This window comes from Nyctereutes procyonoides, unplaced genomic scaffold (genome assembly GCF_905146905.1).
Source record: "Nyctereutes procyonoides isolate TBG_1078 unplaced genomic scaffold, NYPRO_anot_genome, whole genome shotgun sequence".
Lineage (NCBI taxonomy): Eukaryota > Metazoa > Chordata > Mammalia > Carnivora > Canidae > Nyctereutes > Nyctereutes procyonoides.
In genome coordinates this window covers 18,506,532-18,527,576 of record NW_026575135.1, presented here as the reverse complement: position 1 = coordinate 18,527,576, position 21,045 = coordinate 18,506,532, and the positions used below count along the sequence as shown (strand labels likewise).

General features: G+C 47.1%; 1 protein-coding gene across 2 annotated transcripts in view; it reads right to left on the bottom strand.

Annotated features, from left to right (window-relative positions):
* The window catches only part of ANKS6 (ankyrin repeat and sterile alpha motif domain containing 6), a 47,748-nt gene that overhangs the window by 2,756 nt on the left and 23,947 nt on the right, over positions 1-21,045 (bottom strand). Inside the window, exons 12-14 of one of the 2 annotated variants that reach the window (XM_055302624.1) lie at positions 17,292-17,478; positions 11,982-12,049; positions 6,069-6,185 (exon numbers count right to left, since the gene is read on the bottom strand). In XM_055302624.1, coding sequence (XP_055158599.1) covers positions 6,069-6,185; positions 11,982-12,049; positions 17,292-17,478 — 372 coding nt within the window. The remainder of the gene's footprint in view (positions 1-6,068; positions 6,186-11,981; positions 12,050-17,291; positions 17,479-21,045) is intronic. The other variant, XM_055302625.1, reaches the window with a different exon arrangement.

Here is a 21,045-nt window from a genome sequence, read left to right as displayed (position 1 = left end):
CAACGCACATGTTTTGAGATGGGAAAAGAGGGAGAGGGTGGATGTTTCTTTCAGCCCAGAGAACATCTTCACTGAATGCCCGGCTGAGAGGCAATGACACACAGAGGTTAAGAGCAGAGACTGGAATCAAACAGCCAGGGTTCAAATCCCATTCCTCCCATTTACTATCTGGGTGACCCTGAGGCAAGACACTTTATCTCTCTGAGCCTTCATTTCCTTATCTATAAAATGGGGATAATAATAGTACTCAAAAGGTGGCTGGTGACATCAGACCCTGTGTGAGCAGCAGGAGGCTGACAGGTCCTGTCCTCAGAGGACAGCAGTGTGGACTAAACACATATTTTTTAAAACCAACAAATGCACTCCAAATGTAAAGCAGATTAAAAATGAATAATCTCTGGCAGATTGTTCTTTAAGAGTAGACAGGGAAAAAAGAAGTCCACAGAATGAGCTCGGATTACAAATTGTCTCTTCTTTGTACAATTTGTGGACTCTCCATGGGTGGACTCTCCAGACCCCAGACGGCTCCTCCATGAGCCCTGAGAGTGGGGACCTCATCTCCCATCAAAGCCTCCTGGACACCTGAACAGGCAGTAAGACCTCCCGGCATGCCAATCCTTCCAAGTAAGTTAAATAAGCCAGAAAAAGACCTCCCCTGGAGTCCAACAGGGCAGAGGGCAGAGCACTGGATGCGGGGTCAGAGGACCGTGACTCCCTAGTCTACGGCTCCCTCGCGGTGGCATCCCAGGCAGGACCCCATGCTGCTGGGTTTCCTATCTGTAAAATGGGGATAGGAGGACACGCTGAGGCTATGAGGGGGCTCCACCAGAGATAATGAATGGGGTGACACCCTACAAACTTCAGGGGGCTAACAAATAAAGAGGAGGGTGACGGCAAGGTCACTGTTAAATGCTACCTTAGTCTGAATTGCCTGAGAGATGGGGTCAGGGTGAGCCAGGGTTCCAGCAATGCCTCCTACTTAGGAGAGAGCTGTGGGTAATGAAAACCATCATTGTTCGTGTCCACAGCTGACTGAAGATGATGACAATATCTGCCCCTTAGAAGCCCCTGAGTTTCAAAGGACCTGCCTGATAATTCTTAAAAGGAAAAAAGCGAACGGCCATGAAAAGTAGAAAAAAAGTGTTCGGTCTATCCAGTACCTAAAGAAATAGAAATTAAAATGAGGCACACTATTCAGCCTCCCAAACTAATAAAAATTTAAAAGTAAACTGAGAGTACTCAGGACTGGCGGGGATTCACTGACACTGGAGTCACACGCCCACAGCTGGTGGGGATGTTCACTGGCTCTTTCTGGAAAGTAATTCAGGAAGAAGTGCCATATACCTTGATTTAGACTCTTTGACTTCACAATTCCACTTTTAGATATCTATTCTGAGGAGATAATTAGACTTATACACAAAGTTGCCCACTGCAGTACTATTAATAGAAAGTTCGGATATCTACATATCCAACTAGTAGGGATTTAAAATAAGGTAATTTTAGTACATCCATGCAAATGTATTATATTAAAAAGAGTTTTTAATGACATGGGTAACTGCATATATTTAATGTTAAATGAAGAAAGTAGGATGTAAAATTATAGATCCAAATTTATCTCAGCCACAGAGAGAAAAACATTTGGCACAAAACACTGCAGTGATCTTCCCAAATGTGAACAGCACTGGCCTCTGGGTGGTTGGATCGTGATTCCTTTAAAAACTCTTTTCACCTTTTTGGCACTGTGCAAATTTAGTAAAATGAACGTGCACTGCTTTGAACGTGCACACACACACACACAAAACGGCAATACACAGAAGTGATGGCTTACGACCAACTAAAGGTGAAATTTCTGGCTGACCTTCTCCAACATACAAACTTGTTTGAAACTAATAAACTAATAAGTGGACCTGAGTACACATCACAGCTGGAATACTGGAGTGGGGAGGTTCAGCCGGGAAGGCCCATGGCTTAGAGGACTGCTTTGCTGGTATTCTTATGGTGGAGCCAGGTTTTTGGTTCATATTCACCAACAAAACAGAACAAAACACAAAACGTTTTAAGCTAAAATGTTCAAACTATTTTTGATTGTGTAAGAAACACATTTTAGATCACAACCTCGTTATGTGTAAATATATACAACCGAAACAAATTTTACACTCCTACCCGCAAAGAATATTGATATTTTCTACGCTATTGTTTTTAAAAATGCTGCTGGCGAACCCTAAATTGGGTCCACAGCCATGAAGACACTGGTGGACAAGGAAAGCTGGGCCTCCCCTCTCTCATGGGTACCGGTCTGGGTTCTCGAATATGTCCAGAGCATTGGAACCATTGGGCACTCCACTGGCTGAGGTTGGGTTGCAAAACAGTGTGAATGCTGAAGGGGGAGTGGGTGTCCTGAGACAATCAAGAAAGAGGCAGGATGCCCTAAAGTCTGGCCAGCGGGTCTGGCCCAGAACAGCTGAGGCCCAGGGCATCCAAAGGCCATCCAAAGGGCTCCTGGAAGCCACGCTCGGCCTGAGAACTTCTTTGCCTTAAAAAGTAGCAAATAGCTGCAATGGTAACCCCAAGTAGTGCAGAAGATAAACTGCTTTTGTAATATTTAGCTTCTCCCAATCATGCTTTTGCTCCATGGCACACTGTGATGCACGGTCCTCACTTCCACAGGACTTTTGTAGTTCAGACCCTCCCTCTGCATGCTTCCATGTGGAACGGCCTGACTTTGAGGGTGGATGCTGCCTGTGGGAGGGATGGGAGTGGGACAGAGCTGTCCCCTCGATCTAGGTCAGAAGCATCCAGGTCTCTTGGTTGGGAGCTAGTCAGCCAGTGCCCCCGAAGAAGACCACTGCTACGGAGGAATGTGTCCCCACACCTTGCATTCATATGTGGAAACCCTGCCCCCAACGTGATGGTGTGAGGGGTGAGGGCATTTGGGAGGTGACGGAGCTTGGATGAGGTCACCAGGGTGGGACTCTTGTGACAGCAGTGGAGTCTTTCTAAGATGACAAAGGGGACACCGTGCTTCCCTGCTCTCCGCCGTGTGAGGACACAATGAGGAGTGGGCAGTCTGCAGCTTGGAAGAGGACCCTCACAGATCTCAACCACGCTGGGACCCTGATCTGAAATGGTCAGCCTCCGTGCAGTGAGAAACAATTCCTGTTGCCCACAAGCCACCCAGTAGATGGTCCTCTGGTATGCAGCCTGAACTAAGGACCAGTAGCTGTCGATGCTTCTGCTTCTCTATGCTGGGCCTTGTTTGGTACAGGAGACAGACTGTTACAGAAACAGAGTATGGGGGCAATGAATTTGAGAGAAAATGAAAAAAGGTCCCAGTTTGTGCAAATGTTAAGAAAAATGTTCTCCTTTGGAGTGGGCTTGAGATGGCACATCATCCACTCTGATCATGGCAGTTAAGTTTCCTAAGATTTGCAAACCAGCCCAGTCTGTCTTCTTTCTGTGATCCTGGGTCACAAAGGCCATGGCCACTGAGGGCAGAGGAGAGGTTCTGGAAGCATTAGCAGCTACCATCTACCACACCCTACCCCACTCCCTACCACCTAGTCACACTCTAGTGGCACCCAGCTCCTGGCTAGTCTTCTCATGCCCTCCATGATCCTCACTGGCCCTACAACTAGAAACTTTCCTGTCTTTCCTTGACTGGCTTGGCTTCCCCCACCTCCATCTTCTCCTTGGCTCACATGTCTAGCCTCTGGAGGACAAGAGCAGAAAGGGTCCTGTAACCCTTGAGCCAAATCCCCCTACCATCACTCACCTACTCCCTCTACAAAGCCCTTGCCCTTACTTGACTGGGTCACCCTCAACCACCGGGGGCCCTCATCTGTTTCCTCTGGCCTTCCCTCACACCATACCTCTTGCTCTCAGGTCCAGCACTTCCTTAGTTCTTGAAATGCATGGCACATCCTCTCACCACAGGGCCTTTGCACATGTGCTTCCTCCTGCCTAGTTTGCACTCTTCTACCTTTCTACCTGAAGGTTTCCATCTTTCTTTAGATCCCAGCCTGCCTGCCACCTCCATGGAGATGTCTTCCAGAACCTTGCCTTTCCAGCCCCCACTCAAGGTCAGGAGCTCTCCTTTATATGGACTTGTGGCTCACACTGAGGCAGGGCAGCATAGTGGTCAGCATACAAACTCTGGGTTCCAATTCTGACTCTGCCACTTACCAGTTGTGTGATCTCAGTCAAGTTCCTTAATCTCTCTGTGCCTCAGTTCCTCCACCTACAAACTGGACCTGGCCTCAGTGGCTTTTGTGAAGTTAAATGAATGAGTAGATGTGACATGCTCAGAGCAGTGCTGGGCACAAGGTATCCTTGGTGCTCAACACCCATATAATGCTTGGGACATGGCTATTTTTCCAAGACTATTTTTCATGACTAGATCTAACACTCCAAAGACTGTATGGCTTGTTCTGGTTGATTGAGGCCCCATGAGCCACCCTGGGGCTTCACTACCAGCCAAGACTGGTCCATTTCCAGCAACTTCCAGCAACCCCCGTGCCTGCCTCACCCCCTCCCCTGCCCCTCACATCTGATAGCAGAGCAGAAACGGTCTGGTCTGGGTGTCAGGGCTCACTCTCCATCTCTGAGCCTCAGCTTCCCTGTCTGTAAAGTGAGGCAGCCTGGGCCCACAGAACAGATGAGCAGTGTTTAGCAACAGGCCATTTACAGAAGAAAAAGAACAGACAGTAAAAACTCAAGATAAAACACACGTGTTGGAAGCACTGCCAATTAAATCACCCTGAAGGACCACCTTATAGCCGATCAACAGATAAAATGATCATAATGGTGACAGCAACAGACACAACCACCCCCAGCCCCGGTGGGGCTGGCAGGAGCCACCTCCACACAGCACGGCATGTGGGAACATACGAAGAAGACCCGGGTGCAGGTCCTGCCTCACTTGCTGGCCCGCCTCCCACCCTGAGGCTCTGCTCCCTCGCCAGCTGGACACGGGAATGGTGAGGATGCGGCCTCCTCGGATTAACTGGAGAAACGTATGTGAAGTGTCTTGTGAATGATAAAGTGCTACATGAATATTTATTTGCTGCTGGCACTCTAAGTCTGTTCGATATTTCTGTGCATACCCGGCAATACACAGACAGAACCGTAGGACCGGTCATGCTCTCTGACATAACCTTGTATCAAGGAGCACAGCCTGAGGAACAAAACAACAGAGGAAAAAGGAACGAGGCAGAGAGAGCCATTAAGGCGCTATTTGTAATGGCAAATCCCCGGACGCAGGGCGTGATTGCCTCCCCAGACGGGGGCTGTCAGGCAAAGCGTGAAAAAGCAACAGGTAAGCAAGTCCTCCAGGTTGTGGCAGTGAGGCAGAAAAGTCCATCCCACGTTAGGGAAAAAAGGAGAAAGCAAAGGAGCTGGAATAGCCAACCCCAGCCGTGCTCTAAGGTTTGCAAAGTGAGTGGTGGTTTGCTTCTTGTGCATTTTTTTTCCAACTGTTTTTCGCATGTATGCCCTTGGCAGGGGGTGTGTTGTTAATCTTTGGTTTAAAGCTGATGAAACAGAAACTTCACATCAGACAAGAATGCGGGGTGCCAACAATAACAACAGTGATTGACGGGTCTGTGCGTGCCAGGGGCGCTGGTAGGCATTTTGGTCCTGGCAACGACCCCGTCGCCTCCCCACCATCCGCAGTGGATGAGGAGAGCAAGGGGAGGTGATGGCTCGTAGGGGACACGGTGAGTAAGGGGAGGAGTGGGCTCACGCCCAGGAGGGCCTGACTCCAAGGCCCCTCCTCACCACAAGCTCTGCTTCCACTGTCACTGGAGGGCAACACTCAGCCACGTGGATTGAAAGTACCACAGGGAGGGTTTTAGCGGCACCTAAGGGAGGAGAGGTCTGGAAAAGGAGCAGGGGGGGTGGGTGGGTAGTGAGCGCTCAGTGCTGAGAAGTGTGCCCATGGGGCCGTCCTCTGCCAGATGTGCCAGAGGAGATGCAATCGGACCTCAAACGTCCCTGGGATCACAGAGGGCTCAGGATCCTAGTGACACTCTCTGCTGTCTGAAACAGGAGAAGAAGATGGAGAACAGTACCTTGCCTGCATTCAGTTCAGAAATCGCTGCCAAAATCTGCTGCCTGGACCCATCGGTCTTAATACCCAGCTCCTTCAGGTCGCCGTCCGTGAGCGTGAGGAATGCCTCCATATCCACCTGGGAAAACAGAAGGGGGGCTCGCTGCCATCGGCTTGACGCCACGCCTCTTTCTTCCCAACCACAATGGAAGTATGATTATGGGCCATGCGTGCTTTATTAGCAGTGAATTAATTATGACTTACTACTTCCAATTCCTGATTTTACCACGAGAGTTTAGTTCAAAGTATTATTAAGGACTAACTCTCCTTGGCTCTAGGCCCGGGAATTCCAGGACAGGTGCATTGTGGAAAGACCCTGACCACTGAGCAAGGGAGAGGAGTCTCTGAGACCATAGTCCGGGTGGCCGGCGTGCTGCAAATCCAAGTCTGCTAGTAGAAAGCTGATCCCAGGGATGCCTGCCTTGGGCTCCGGTCATAACCCCAGGGTCCTGGGGTGGAGCCCTGCATCCGGCTCCCTGCTCACCGGGGAGTCTGCTGCTCCCTCTTCCTTTGCTGCTCCCCCTGCTTACACTTGCTCTAATAAATAAATAAGTAAATAATAAACACAATCTTAGAAAGAAAGAAAGAAAGAAAGAAAGAAAGAAGAAAGAAAGAAAGAAAGAAAGAAAGAAAGAAAGAAAGAAAGAAAGGAAAGGAGGAAGATAGATAGTTGATCCCAGTGCTGCTGTGTTTCCAGCAATCCTGGAAACCTCACAGCAACTGTGCATATGTGGCAGGACTCGGCACGCTCCCCCCCACAGGACAAGGGAGGGGCAGACTGTGGGAAGACGCAGTGAGCAAATCAATAAGCAGAAGCGATAAAGGAAGAAGGGCCACGGAGAACGGAAGCGGAGAAGGGCTGAGAACAAGGGCGCCTCAAAGCCCCGCAGCCCTTGGCTGCTACAGGAGAGACCCTAACATTTCTGTCCTCCCAGCTTGGCCTCAGCTCCAGGCGAAGGGTATACGGGCCGCCCGGCTGTGTGGCTGGTGGCGCCCGTCCTCTGAGGGTCAGACGTGGCCGGTGCCGGCCTCACGCTGCGGTGCGCACCCCACGTCCGTCCTAGGGCCTCACCGCGAGGTGACGAGGGGAGGATGCAGAAGCTCACGCCATGAGTATTTTACACAGACTGAGTCGTTCAAACCTGATGACAGAAGGTGTGATTGCTACTCTCCCCTGTTGGGGGACAGGGAAACTGAGGCGCGGAGAGATTCAGTCTGCAAAGTTAAGGGGCCGGTCTGTGGAAGCCAAGCCTGGAGCCCGGGCAGCGGGTCCCAGAGCCCCTGCTCTTCCCTGCGGGGCCACATCACCCCTCGGTGCCGCGGCTGCTCGGCCGCCCTCTCGCCGTTTCCGCAGGGCAGCGGCCTCCGTGCTAATGCGACTTGATGTTCCCTAAGAATTAAGCAGTTGTGTCCCCCGTATGGGTCCTCGCAAATTAGACCCCCAAAGGGCAGTCACCTGGGAGAGGTGGAAGTGAGCTGGGCTGCCCACAGCCCCCGGTCCGGCCTGGGCTCGGGAGAGGAGGTGGCGCTGCCCCCCACGGTGCTGCGTGGACACAGCCAGACAGGGCCTCAGGCCCGCCTGCACCTGGGCACCAGGGCAGGGGCCTTGCCTCAGTCTCCCACCTGAAATGTACGAACCCTCCCCCAACCTAACTTATGGGTGGTTGTAGGTTCTACCCGGAGCTTTACAAGCTAAATTATAAAAACGTGATAGTTTTACGTGACATAATATTGCAACAATTTAAAAGAAAACTTTTGTAACTTATTGGAAATCCTCAGTTCTTCACTTTAAAAGTAGGCATTCAGGGCAGCCCGGGTGGCCCAGCGGTTTAGCACTGCCTTCGGCCCAGGGCCTGATCCTGGGGACCCTGGATCGAGTCCCACGTCGGGCTCCCTGCAGGGAGCCTGCTTCTCCCTCTGCCTGTGTCTCTGCCTCTCTCCGTGTCTCTGTCTCTCATGAGTAAATTAAAAAAAGAAAAAAATGTCTTCAAAACAATTGATGGAGGTAGAGGTATTTTTTTTCTGGAAAAATGTCCCCTATCATTCCCTCTGTGTTTTAATAGTCATTTTACTTTCCCGGATTGAAAGAACCTGAAGCAGGCCGAGTCGGTGGTAGGGGCCGTTCCCCCCTGCCCCAAGCCCGAGGTGCCTCCCGGCATGGCTCCGGGACTTTACGGCTCACCCGGGGCTGCGGGTCTGGAAGAACAGACGACAGGGCTTCGACAGACACGGCCTGCGCCTCCCCCGTGCCCGCTGTCCGGCCCCCCTGCCCCCTGCCCAGCTCCTCAGCACCTCTCTGCCCTCTTGCCCAGGAACTGGGGTCTCGCCCTGAGTCTGCCCCTCACTCCCGCACAAGCCTGGCCCGCCACCCACACAGAGGCCACAGGGCTCGCCGGCCCTCGGCTGCCTCCAGACCGTCCACACAGGCGCGCGGCCAGGCCGGCCGGGCCCTGCCTGCGCGGGCTCTGCCCTCTGCTCCAGACGAGCCAGCGTCCGGAGGGCCGCGGCCAGGCCAGAGTGTGATGGTCTCGGCGCACGTCCGCTCCTCTTCCCAGAGGCCCGCCAGCCCTGCTCCCGCCCCCCAAAGCCCAGCTGAGGCTTGGCTGAGGTGTCCCCTGGCCCTCACTCCGCAGACCCCCTTCCCTGGGCTCCCAGAATGCTCTGGGCGTTTCTGCTCTGCTGGGGTCAGGCTCTGGAAGGGGGCCTGGTAGGGGGCAGGACCTGAGCTGTGTTTGCTGGCTGACTGAACGAGCGCATCCACCAGTATCCTGTTGCTTCCCCACCTGCACTGACCTTCTCAATCCCTGACCTTTGTCACCCCTGGGGGCTGCCAAATCCTCACAGCTCGTTTTAGGTGGAGAGCACCAGAGACGAAATTCTCCTCACGTGAGTACTTCTGAAGGGTTAGCAGAATGAGGCAGAAACATCTGTGTCCTTTCAATATTCATGCCCTACTTTTTTTATTTTCTTTCTTTCTTCTTTTATTTTTTAGTACACCATCCTAGTTGTCAGCCAGGCACATTTCCATGAAGCTAAGGCACTGTATTTCTGAGTTTCCCTTGCATATGAGTATGGCAACTGACAGACTTCCGGCTAATGAGATATAAGAGGGTTTATGATACTTTGAGGAAGTCTCTTAAAAAGGAGAGCATGTGTCTTCCCGTGATCTCCTTCCATCCTGCTGCCTGGAATATGGATGTAATGGCTGGAGCACTAGCAGCCATACTAGACTTGGAGGATGAACTGTACACTTTAGTGATGGTGGAGCATGGAGCTAGACAGAGTTTAGATGACTCCCCTGAATATTGCTGTGGGGAAAATAACCTTCTATTTTGTTTAAGATACTATTATTTGGGGATTTTTCAATATATGTAACCAAATCCATCCTGATGCAGGTAGAGTTGAAAATTTAAATTAGTCTGTCTCTAGTTTCAGTATGGCAAGATGAGAAAATGTATTAACTTCATTCTTCTTCAAATTCTCAGCAAGGACTAAAAGCATAAAATAATAGGGAGAAATATTTATGAGCCCTGGAAATGAGGGAAAAGCACTAACTGCATGTCAGGTATTTTAAGGAGTTTCTTAAGGGACTAACCAGTGCTCTGTACCTGTGGGGATGGGTGTGGAGGTGAGGGCAGGGGCAATCAATGGTGTTAAAACCTGAGTCCCCCCAAAAAAAAACAAAAACAAAAAACCCGAGTCCCATGAAAGCCTTCGAGGGCACACGGGATCTCTGTATGGATAGACACCAACTCTCACACACTGCTACCCTAGCTTATATGTTGTCCAGAGAGGAGCTAAGCACTTGGGTGGGGCTGGGGGGGTTGGGGAGGCATGACAGCTGAGCTGGCTCCTGACAAGGGCACTGCATCTGCTAAACCTCACACCACCCAATACACTCAGAAATCCTCCAGCCAGTGGCTCCCAACCCTCCCCAAGTGCTGCCCGAGGCCTCAGGACCCTCCCTGATCCCAAAGGCTACGGAGACTTTCAAGTGGGTGAGTGAAGACCACAGCAAATCTGCATGGTCTCCCTTCCCTTCAAAATTCCAAAAGCAAACAAAACAGAACAAAAACAAAAACACCCCCCCCCCAAAAAAAAACCCTCCAAAAGCATCAAATTTCATCTGGAACATACTTCAGTTCACTACAAGGGACAACTGTGAGAACCAGAGAATGGCGAAGGGCAGGTGTGCCCCCAGGCATGCCAGCTGCAAAACGGGGATGCAGCCAAGAACTTAGGACAAATGCTGCCTTGTGAAACAAAGACACCTCAAGAAACAGAGGCACACCTTGAAATGTGTTCCCTGTGTACTCCAAGAGGGCACAGGACACAGCAAACAAAAGCAGGCTGCCAGTAACACACAGGAAAGATTTCTTGGCAATGAGAAACATCACTGCTAAGGTTGAAAATGCCAAAGAGGCAAGAAGGACATGCTGGACACAGTGAGAAAGCAAAAGAGGAAGAAAGCCACTGCACTCTGCTGCTGAAAACAAAATACAAACTCTTCAGTAGCATCTCAAGCTTGTCAGGGACAGTGAGTGATTCTCAGGATTGCTACCGTAATTATGACAGTTGTCATATACTTGACCAGGCACCAGAATATTCTAAACCAGTAATTATACCCTGGTGGCTAGTGCCCCTGCAGAGGAGCTTTATTTGGCCAAAATGGTAAGTTTTTCAAAAACTTATTGAGATATAATTCACCTAACGACAATGACCACTCATTTAGAGTGTACAACTCACAAGGAACATAGTCAGTGGTATTGCAATAGTGATGTAACGGGAGGGAGGGTGGCTCTACTTGTGGTGAACACAGTATGAAAGATTAGCCTGTCGAATCACTGAGTTGTACACCTAAAATTAATGTGACATCGTGGGTCAACTCTATGCAAATGAAAAAAAATGTTTAATTAAATAAAGTGTACAATTCAGTGACTTTTAGTATATTCAGAGTTGTGCAACCATCACACTCAATTTTAGAACATTTTCATCACTCCAAAAAGAAACCCACACCCATATAAGCAGTCACTCCTCCCCCCACTCCCTGGCAACCACTGATTACTTTCTGTCTCTACAGATTTGCTTATTCTGGACATTTATATAAATGGAATCATACCATATGTGGCCTTTTGTGTCTGGCTTCTTCCACTTGGCATAATGTGTTCCAGGTTCATCCGTGTTGTAGCGCGTATCAGCACTTCATTCATTTTTATGGCCGAATTATATTCCATGGTACAGTGATAACGCATCTGGCCATTCATCAATTGATGGACATTTGGGTTGTTTCCCACTTGTTGGCTATTGTGAATAATGCTGCTGTGAACATTCGTGTACAAGTTTTTTGTGGGGACATATGTTTTCAGTTCTCTTGGGCATATACCCAGGAGTGGGCTTGCTGGGTCACATGGTAATTCTATGTTTAACATTTGAGAAACTGCCAAACTGCAGAACGGTAATTTTTGTTTTTTTAAATGTGATTGTGAGCGCTTTTAAGCAAAAGGAACTCTGTTGGATTAACACAGACCCTACATCCAGACACTTAGCACAGATTCATTAGGATTTGCTTTTGACCCACTTTAAATCTAAAAGCCTGCCAGTTGATCCCCTTCAACAAAAGTGTGTGCAGGACAGACACAAACTTTACTAGGGAGAGAAGTGCTCAAAATTACAAAATTCTATTACAACAAAACAAGCCATAAGGCCCCCAGGATTTCACTGTGATGAACTGAACTAAATGTGCTGAACACAAACTCCATTTCCTCAGCTGTCTCAGTGAAAAAGATCAATCGAAGCTTGCAGGATGAAAACCCATATATTTAAGATATTTTTTTACAGTAAGATTCAGATGGACGTTCAAAAATAACACCCTTACCTCTTGCTCCTCAAAAATGGGCTGATATTTCTCAAGGGATAATTTCTTAAGGATTCCAGTCAGTTCATCTTTGAGAGGGAAAGATGTGAAAAGATATTTTAGAATTTGGCAAAATGCATCAGAACAGTGGTCTTCAAACTCATAAAGCAGTGGCAGTCTTATTTCAAATGAAATGTCACAAGAAACCCCAACACAGAAAGCAGATCTAAGCTCCGCTCATGGGGATGCAGCTGGGGGTGGGTCTGAGCCACCTGTCAGCCACACTTCCCCTCCGTGCACGCCCTTGGCATCTCCCCAAATCCCAAACTGGGTGGTGGAAACAGAAGATGGGGAGGTCCGTGGCCAGGTGAACCTCCAATGGCTGCAACCCCCAAGTTCTCCGAGTTCTAGCTGCTGGTACTAAAACTCTACTTTCTGTCCAAGAATGGCTTTTAATTGTGATTTCTTGATGCTCGTGGCCGCACCTGTGGCAAATGCTAATGCCAGCAAGTTGTCAGCGAGGCAGAGAAACAACTTAAGAGAACAAGTAGGTGGCTTCAGACCAGAACTGGAGTTTGGCTCAGTGTGAGGAGGCTGTGGGCTTCCCAAAGGAAGGATGGATACACCCTAGTGGAACAGCAGAGCCAGAGGGGCCAGGAGCAGGGGAAAACAGAAGATTCTGGATAGCAAGATTTCAGAGGAGGAGAGTGAAGAAAGGAGACAAGAATAGCATCATCAAGAAAGGGGAGGGGGGACTGGCTTGAAAAAACATCCATTCACACATTCAACAGGGATTTACCAGATGAGGCATTAGGGTCTCAACAGAGACCAAAACAGATAAGCAGGCTGCCAGGAAGAATGGAGCAGGGTACGGCTAGATGACAGGGAATGGGAGAATGTTGTTTATTATAGAGGGCGGATAACGAAGGTCTCCTTTATAAAGTACCATTTGAGCAGTAAGTGAAGGAGTGAACTGTGCAATACCAAGGGAAAGATCACCAGGCAGTATTTAGGCAGAAGGAACAGCAAGTGCAAAGGTCCTGGGGCAGTGGGTGCAATTCACAGAAGAGTGGACTGGAGGTTAGGGGGCCTGAGTTCCTTTTGTAATTCATTCATTCAACAGCAGCTAGCAACATGCCTACTACATGTTGGGAGTGCACAGATGGAAAGGTCTGTGCTGTGAAGGAGCTCAGTGTGGCTGGGAAGATAAAAATGATGAGGCTGATGCACCATCAGGCACCCTGCACATGGATACCCCATTTGCTCTTTCCAACAACCCCCTGAGATCCATCCTAGCATTGTCTCCATTTACAGATGGGGAAGCCAGGCGTCACAAGGCTGGCTACCACATCTTGGATGGGATCATACTGCCAGTCTGTGGCAGAGCAGGAATTCACACCAAGTGGTCCGGCTCCCAGGCCTGTGCTATGCACCCGACCCCTTCTGACACCTCTCTCTGTCATCACTGGTGACAACTGCATGATGAGGGGTATCACCAAGGGGGTGTGGGGACAGGGAGGACGGCCGACCACCTTGAAGGCCTGGGTGAGGACTCACAGAAGAGCGCTACTGAGCTAGGATGTATGAGATGAATGGAGTCCCCGTCCACACAGAATCCGCTGACAGTTGCATGATGCCCAACCTTTGCTCCTGGGGCTCCCTCCACAGCAGCATGCTGGTAAATGGCTAACAACTGGCTCTCCAAGGGAAAATATATGCATGTACATAGGTAGGTAGATAGGTAGGTGCATAAGTTTGTTGCAGATTTTATGGAGATAAGGGGTGTGTAGCACACAATTTACATATCAGAATATACTACATGATATCGTTTCTTATAAATTCCATCTAGCCAATGCTTGCATGGCATTCCAGGCACCTCATTGAATGCTCTCACTGATTTTTGCCCTCCTCTTGAATCCCTAGCCAGTGAGTATAGTTCCAACATGGGTGTTGGCGGATAGTTTTGTTTATGGGAACATGTAAGATGAAATGGAACAATGAAGACGCACATTGGACCTGTGCGTGAGCAACTCTGCCGAGTGAGATAATGGTTTTAAAATCCTGGGAGAAGATTTTCTCAATTTTTTTGTGTTAGTCACAATGTAACAGACACACTTTTAACCTTCGCCTGCAAAATGCACGTTCTCTCCATCATTGTCTAGATTACATCATAATGGTCTTTGAAACAATAAACCAAACCCTGATCAGTGGCACTTGCTGACGTCATGGAGTCAATACCCCTTCCTGGCTGATTTCAAGATGCCAACACAACCCATGTTCCTGGAAGTGGAACTGGGAAGGGATGTGCATAGTAATGCACCGTTATATAGTATTCCTATCTCATAAAGAGCACAGATATTAGTAAAATGTACTAAAGTAGTTAATAATACAATTTGTTTTAAATACCACATACCCCTAATTTAATATGATTAGTGTCATTATGTAAATTCACATAATTTGACTTTTTATTTCTTTTCTTTGGATTCTTTTATATATGTTTTAATATACATTTGCTTATATACATTTATATATAATTTATATATTATATATTACATTTTTATATTTATAGATTTTATGTTATATATGCTTAATTTTTTTTTAGATTTTTATTTATTTATTCATGAGAGACAGAGAGAGAGACACACAGAGAAAGAGAGAAGCAGAGACACAGGCAGAGGGAGAAGCAGGCTCCATACAAGGTGCCTGACATGGGACTCAATCCCGGGTCTCCAGGATCATGCCCTGGGCTGAAGGTGGCGCTAAACCACTGAGCCACCGGGGCTGCCCTGCTTTATGTTTTATATTGATTTTATGTATATTTACATATGCTTTATGTATATTTTGTTTTCAGGTATATTTATATTATATAATATATTGTATATAATATGTAAATACATAGCTTATATATTTTTATATATTATATATAAGTGAATGTTTATATGTAATATACAGATATTACACATATAATACCTGCAATTATTCTATATCTAGGTGGTAGTGTTTCTTGTAATGACTTTTAATGGTTGTGTTTAATCGCTGGCTTGTACATTTCCTGTAAATTCAACAACTGACTCTGGCCAGCCACTGCCCTGCCTCTTCTCAGCCCTCTGGCCTGGCCTGAATGCTTGTTCTTCGGTGAAGTCTGCCATGGCAACTCCATGTTTGCTGATAACATAGATTTGATCCCATTTGTGTCAAAATCATATAATGCTATTATGTTGCATGCGTCCAAATCCCTGGCCTGACTGTGAGCTATCCTAACACCCAGCACAAGTTAAGGCACCCAGTGCACAGGCTTCACCACTACTTAGAGAGTCTAGGAAAGACTCAGCAGGTGGAAAGATGGGGCAGGCAGAGGCCTGTAGGTAGTCCTTGACTCGGGCCACATGTTTCCCACAATAATGTTGTAAAAGTAGCTGTTTGGGGTACAGGTTACAGCTCTGTCCAGTGACAATCTCATGCCCATAAGACAGAGGTCTTGTTGCTTCAGGACACAGAACTCCAACAGAAAACTAGGCTTTCTACACCAGAGAAATTAAAAAAAAAAAGTGCTATCAGGTCCTCTTTTATTTTTATCTCAACTAGGGCTTTGCAATCCTTTTTTAAACAATGAAGGAGGGGATCCCTGGGTGGCTCAGTGGTTTAGTGCCACCTTCGGCCCAGGGCCTGATCCTGGAGTCCCGGGATCGAGTCCCATATCAGGCTCCCTGCATGGAGCCTGCTTCTCCCTCTGCCTGTGTCTCTGCCTCTCTCTCTCATGAATAAATAAATAAAATCTTAAAAAAAAAAAAACAATGGAGAAGGAAAAGCATGGGCACAGACAGTGCATACAGATACAGTCTCAACTCTGTCTTGGAGAAAGGTGGGGTATGAGTACCTAACTGAACCTCTAGGAATTTACATTCCTAAAAGCCTCCAAGGTAGGAGAATTCATGAGCAGGGAACCTTACACTCCACACAGAAAACACAGTTAGGGGAGAATGGGGTTTGCTAGTGACTCTCTGAAGCTGTTATTAATGATGGCATTAGATATCACAAAACAATAAAAGCAGCCCCCAAATAAAGAAGATGCCAATGGCAGCATGCATTTATCAACTCAGTCCAGACCACAGCCTGGGTAGTTGCTCTCAGCTTATCACCTGCTGGGCAGAGCGTGCTCAGCCCCCTTCTCCTGGCAGCTGCAGCCAGGTGCCCTTGCAGGAGCGTGAGGCCCTCGCACACCTGAGATTTCTCTCCCCTCTCTGACATACTACTCGACTGGCAGCTGCCTGGGCCATCTCTACCAAAGCTCTACTCTCCCCGCTCTATTCCCACCCCTGGACCATGGAGGGCAGTTTAAAGGACAGGCTTCTTCCTCTCCCTTTGTCTTTATCTCTTCCTATCTTTATCTGGGGCCTTGCAGCTGAGCCTCCACTCCTGCCCTGGGTCCAGTCAATCTTCCCTTCTGCATCATCCCCATGGAAGGGACTGCCAATTCACATGCCTAGGTTCCAAAGTTCTGGTTACAGGGGACAGTTACTGATTCTGCTTGCCCACCATTCATCCTCTCCTCCTTCTGGAAATAGCACTGTGATTTTCCTCTGAGGAGCCACTTCTCTCCGTAGACTCTGACCCCAGCTACAAAAGCAGACACATGACCTGTGCCTGACCAATCAACACATTCCACTGCCATGGACACACATCAAGCATGGGCAAATGATCCGTCATTGTCAATAGAGCCAAGGCAGGCCAACTACGTTTACCCCAGAAGTTCGCTGGACCTGCTAAGAAAGTAGCACTCTTTCTGCTGGTGTTGCCAAGTTAGCAGCAAAAGTAAGCAAGCTTGAAGTTTCTGGGGGACAACTTTGCCACCGCTTAGAGACAGCCTACCTGAGATATGGAGAGAAACACTCCCAAAGTACCTGGACCTACACATGCCTGAAGTACACCCTAGACACTTCCATTATGAGAGCCAACAAATTCTGTTGTTTGCTTTTGTTTAAACCAGTTTGAGTGAAGACCGCATTACTTGCAAATGACAGACTTCTGACTTATACAAGGTCCAGGGAAAGGTCCATAACTGGTCTTGGAGATGTATTTCTACAGTACATCTTTGTGTAAACAAACAAAACTCACCTTGAACATATAGTTCAAAAACTATTTGAGGGAGCTTACCATACCATCAGCACAGTAAAGATAAAAATACAAGGCAGATTCAGGGAAGAAAAGGGATAGGTATTTTTGTTGGAAATTTTAAAAACCTGACTGAGGATGGCTGTAAAATTAAGAGTACCTGCCAGGTCACAATGGTAAAGAGGAGGGCGTGGCATTTCAGGACTTTGGGGGACTCACCCTCATCAGTGATGGTGCCACTGCTGGAGCCCCCGCTGCTCTTGGACTGCCGATGGGATGAAGAGGACGACACCGAGGACTCGGCCGTGTGCCCCTTGGGTGAAGGGGAGGGTGTGAGTGTAGGGGAGGTGCTTTTGGAGGTAGTGGAAGTTCCAGACGGAGGCCTTTTGCTCGTCTCCAGTTTCTGCTGAAAAGAACAAGACAAATAATGTAAGCCATCACCTGGAGGGTAGAAGCGATTAAGACAGACACCGACAGGGAACACGAGCGACATCTGACTCAGCGAGATTTCTAACCAGGACTATGAAATCTACTGCAAAACCCATGCAAAGCAGGAACAGGACTGTCAGAACAGTCACAGGAAGATCCTCCCCTGGAGCAGAGAGGCAGGGGGTGAGGTGGAAAATGTGGCACGTGAGGAGCCAGGACACCAGGTGCTGTGTCCTTGGCCAAGTCCCCTTACCTCTCAGCTAACCCAGCTCTCAGTGCAAGTGTGGCTCATAAATACATGAAGTCCCTTTCCGCTCCTAACGTTCCTTCATCTAAACCAGTCATTGCCAACCTTTCACCAAAGAACACATCATTTTTCCCTTCTTTGTATGCGTGTCATTTAGCTTTAAAAAAAAGGGCGCCTTTTGATTTTTAAATAATTTTAGATTTTAGAAGAGTTGCAAAGATAGAACAGAGCATTCCTGTGTATCCTTTCCCCTGACGTTAATAGCTTACATAACCATAGCACAATCATCAAAACTAAGAAATTAACAGTCTTATAATACTACTGGCTAACCTGCGGACTTCACTCAGATCTCACTGGTTGTTCCACTTAACGGCCCAGTTCTGGTCCAGGATCCCATGTTGCACTGACTTATCGTGTCCCCTTGACGTCCTCCAACCTGTGACAGCTCCCTCTTATCTTTCAGGACCTCGACACTGTCGGAGAGTCGGGATGCTCACAGAGTGTCCCTCAGTTTGGGTCTGTTTTCTATTTTCTCATAATTAGATTTGCTTGTGGACTTGGGGGTTAATGGTCCCAGGGGGAATGAGCCATTCTTACTGCACCATGCCAGGAGTCTCCAAGCACCCATTTCTTATTACTGATAATGTTGCCTTTCATCACTTAGTTAAGGTGGCATCTGTCCAGTTTCTCCATGATGAAGTTATGACCTTTGCACTCTATAATGAAAACGTATTTGGGGAGCAGGAGGCTTTGAGCTAAACCATGTTTCTCCCAGTAATTTTAGCATTCTTCAGTTGATCTTGTCTATAACAATTACTACTGTGATGTTCTAATGACACAAGATCTGCTATTTCCCTTCTTTCTTTCCCATTTATTATTTGGAATTCTGTAAGGAAGAGTTGTTCCTTTTCCCTGTTTATTCAGTTATTTAGTCCTTATCAGTATGGGCTCATGGATATTTATTTTATTCTTTGGGCTATAATCTAATAGCTTGCTATTTATTTTATTGTTCAAATTGTCCCAGTTTTGGCCACTGAGATCTTTCAGGTTGGTTCCTATGTCCTTTTGACATGCCCACCTTTTTATTTATTTTTTTTTTTTTTGAAAAGCCAGGTTTGTTTTTTTTTTTAATTTTTTTTATTATTATTTATGATAGTCACACACACACACACACAGAGAGAGAGAGAGAGAGAGGCGGAGACACAGGCAGAGGGAGAAGCAGGCTCCATGCACCGGGAGCCCGACGTGGGATTTGATCCCGGGTCTCCAGGATCGCGCCCTGGGCCAAAAGCAGGCGCCAAACTGCTGCGCCACCCAGGGATCCCATGCCCACCTTTTTAAAATTCTTTCTGACACCATAAAAATGCCTCAGGCTCATCCTATATTTTCACTGATCCAGCACTGGAATAAAGCACTTCTCCAAGGCTGTTGTCCCTTTTCTTGGAGAGTGGTATTTAGAAACCAAAATCTGGGTACAAGGTTGCTCATGGCTACTGGGATGTCACTGCTTCTAGGTGCTCTCAGTGGACAGAGCAAGGAAATAAAGCATAGTAAGCCAAGTATATATGTAGCCACACTTACTACTATATCTGTATACATATAAGCACACATATTGACAAGCATGCATTCATACTGATTCACACTGACACCTCTGACAACAGTCCAACATCCATGGGGTTTGTTCTAGCATTTCTTCTTTGATTCAATCTCTTACAGTTAAAAATGGGGCTCATTTAATTTACTTATTTGTTCAGCCCCAGTACATATGTAAAGCATATATACGTATACAAAAATAGCTACATGTAAAATGGTTTCAAAATTTAACCCATATCTCTATGAGAAAAAAATATATCAACTAAATACAGAGTTTGGGTATGGTTATTTGTCTTTATTTGGCCTTACCATATCCACCCGACATAGTCTCTCCCCCGCCCCACTCCCCAACGTGTGGTGGTGTCAGTCATCTGTAATATAGCTAGATCTGTTGTCATGGTCTGCTTCCATCTTTGGTTCCTGGTTGATACTGTTTTTTAAAATTCGTATACCGCAAAAATAACTCTGTCGTGTATAATTCTCTGGGTTTTCATAAATGCTGAGTTGTGCAACATACTGAACAGTTCCATCACCTCTGAGATTCCCTTGGCCTATACTTTTCTAGTCAATCTCCTCCTCATCCCAACCCATGGAAATAAATGATCTGTGTTCCATCCCTATGGTCTTGTCCTTTCTAAAACGTTGCATAAATGGAATTATACAATCTGTAGATTTTTGGGTCTGGTGCAGTAAACTGCCAAAGATCCGTTCAAGTTGCTTTCCACTACTGAGCAATGTCCCATCATATGGATGTGCCACAGTTAGTTTATCCATTTGCCTGTTGATGACATGTCTCCACTCTGGCATGATGATGGAGAAAATTGCTCTAAACATTCACAAATAGATTTTGGCACAAATGGTTTTTGAAAATGCATCTGAGGGGCGCCTAGGTGGCTCAGTTGATTAAGTGTCTGCCTTTGGCTCAGGTCATGATCCCCAGGGTCCTGGGCCTGATTTTCCCTCCCCAATGCTTGTGCTCTCTCTTTCTCAAATAAGTAAAAAATAAAATAAATCTTTGGAAATACACTTGGGTAAGTACCTAGGAGAAAGGGAGATAGCCAGTTCGTATGATAAGTGTATATTTAGTTTTATAAGAAATTGCAAAAATTTTTTCCCCTTTTTTTTAAAAAAAAAGATTTTATTTATTTATTTGAAAGAGAGAGAGAGCAGAATGAGAGAGAGAACACGAGCATGGTTGAGGGGCAGAGGGAGAAGGACAAGTAGACTCCTCACTGAGCTGGAGCCTGACGGAAACTGCCAAACTTTTTCAAGGTGGCCATACTGTTTTGCATTCCCACTGGCAACTGAGTGCCAGTAGCTCCATGTGCTCACTAGCACCTATAACTTTATATGTTTTCCATTTTTCCAATTTATACTGATACCTTTTTGTGGGTTTCATTATTTTTTTAAAGATTTTACTTATTTATTTGACAGAGAAAGAGAAAGAGCATGCACAAGCAGGAGGAGTGGGAGAGGGAGAAGCAGATTCCCCACTGAGCAGGGAACCATGTGGGGCTGGATCCCAGGACCCTGGAATCATGACCTGAGCCAAAGGCAGATGCTTTACCGACTGCGCCATCCAGGTGCCCCTGCTGTGGTTTTAATTTGCATTTTCCCCAATAGCTAATGTTCAACATTTTTTCGTATGTTTCACCATTTGCATATTTTTGATGAAATATCCACACACTTTGCACAATATATTTT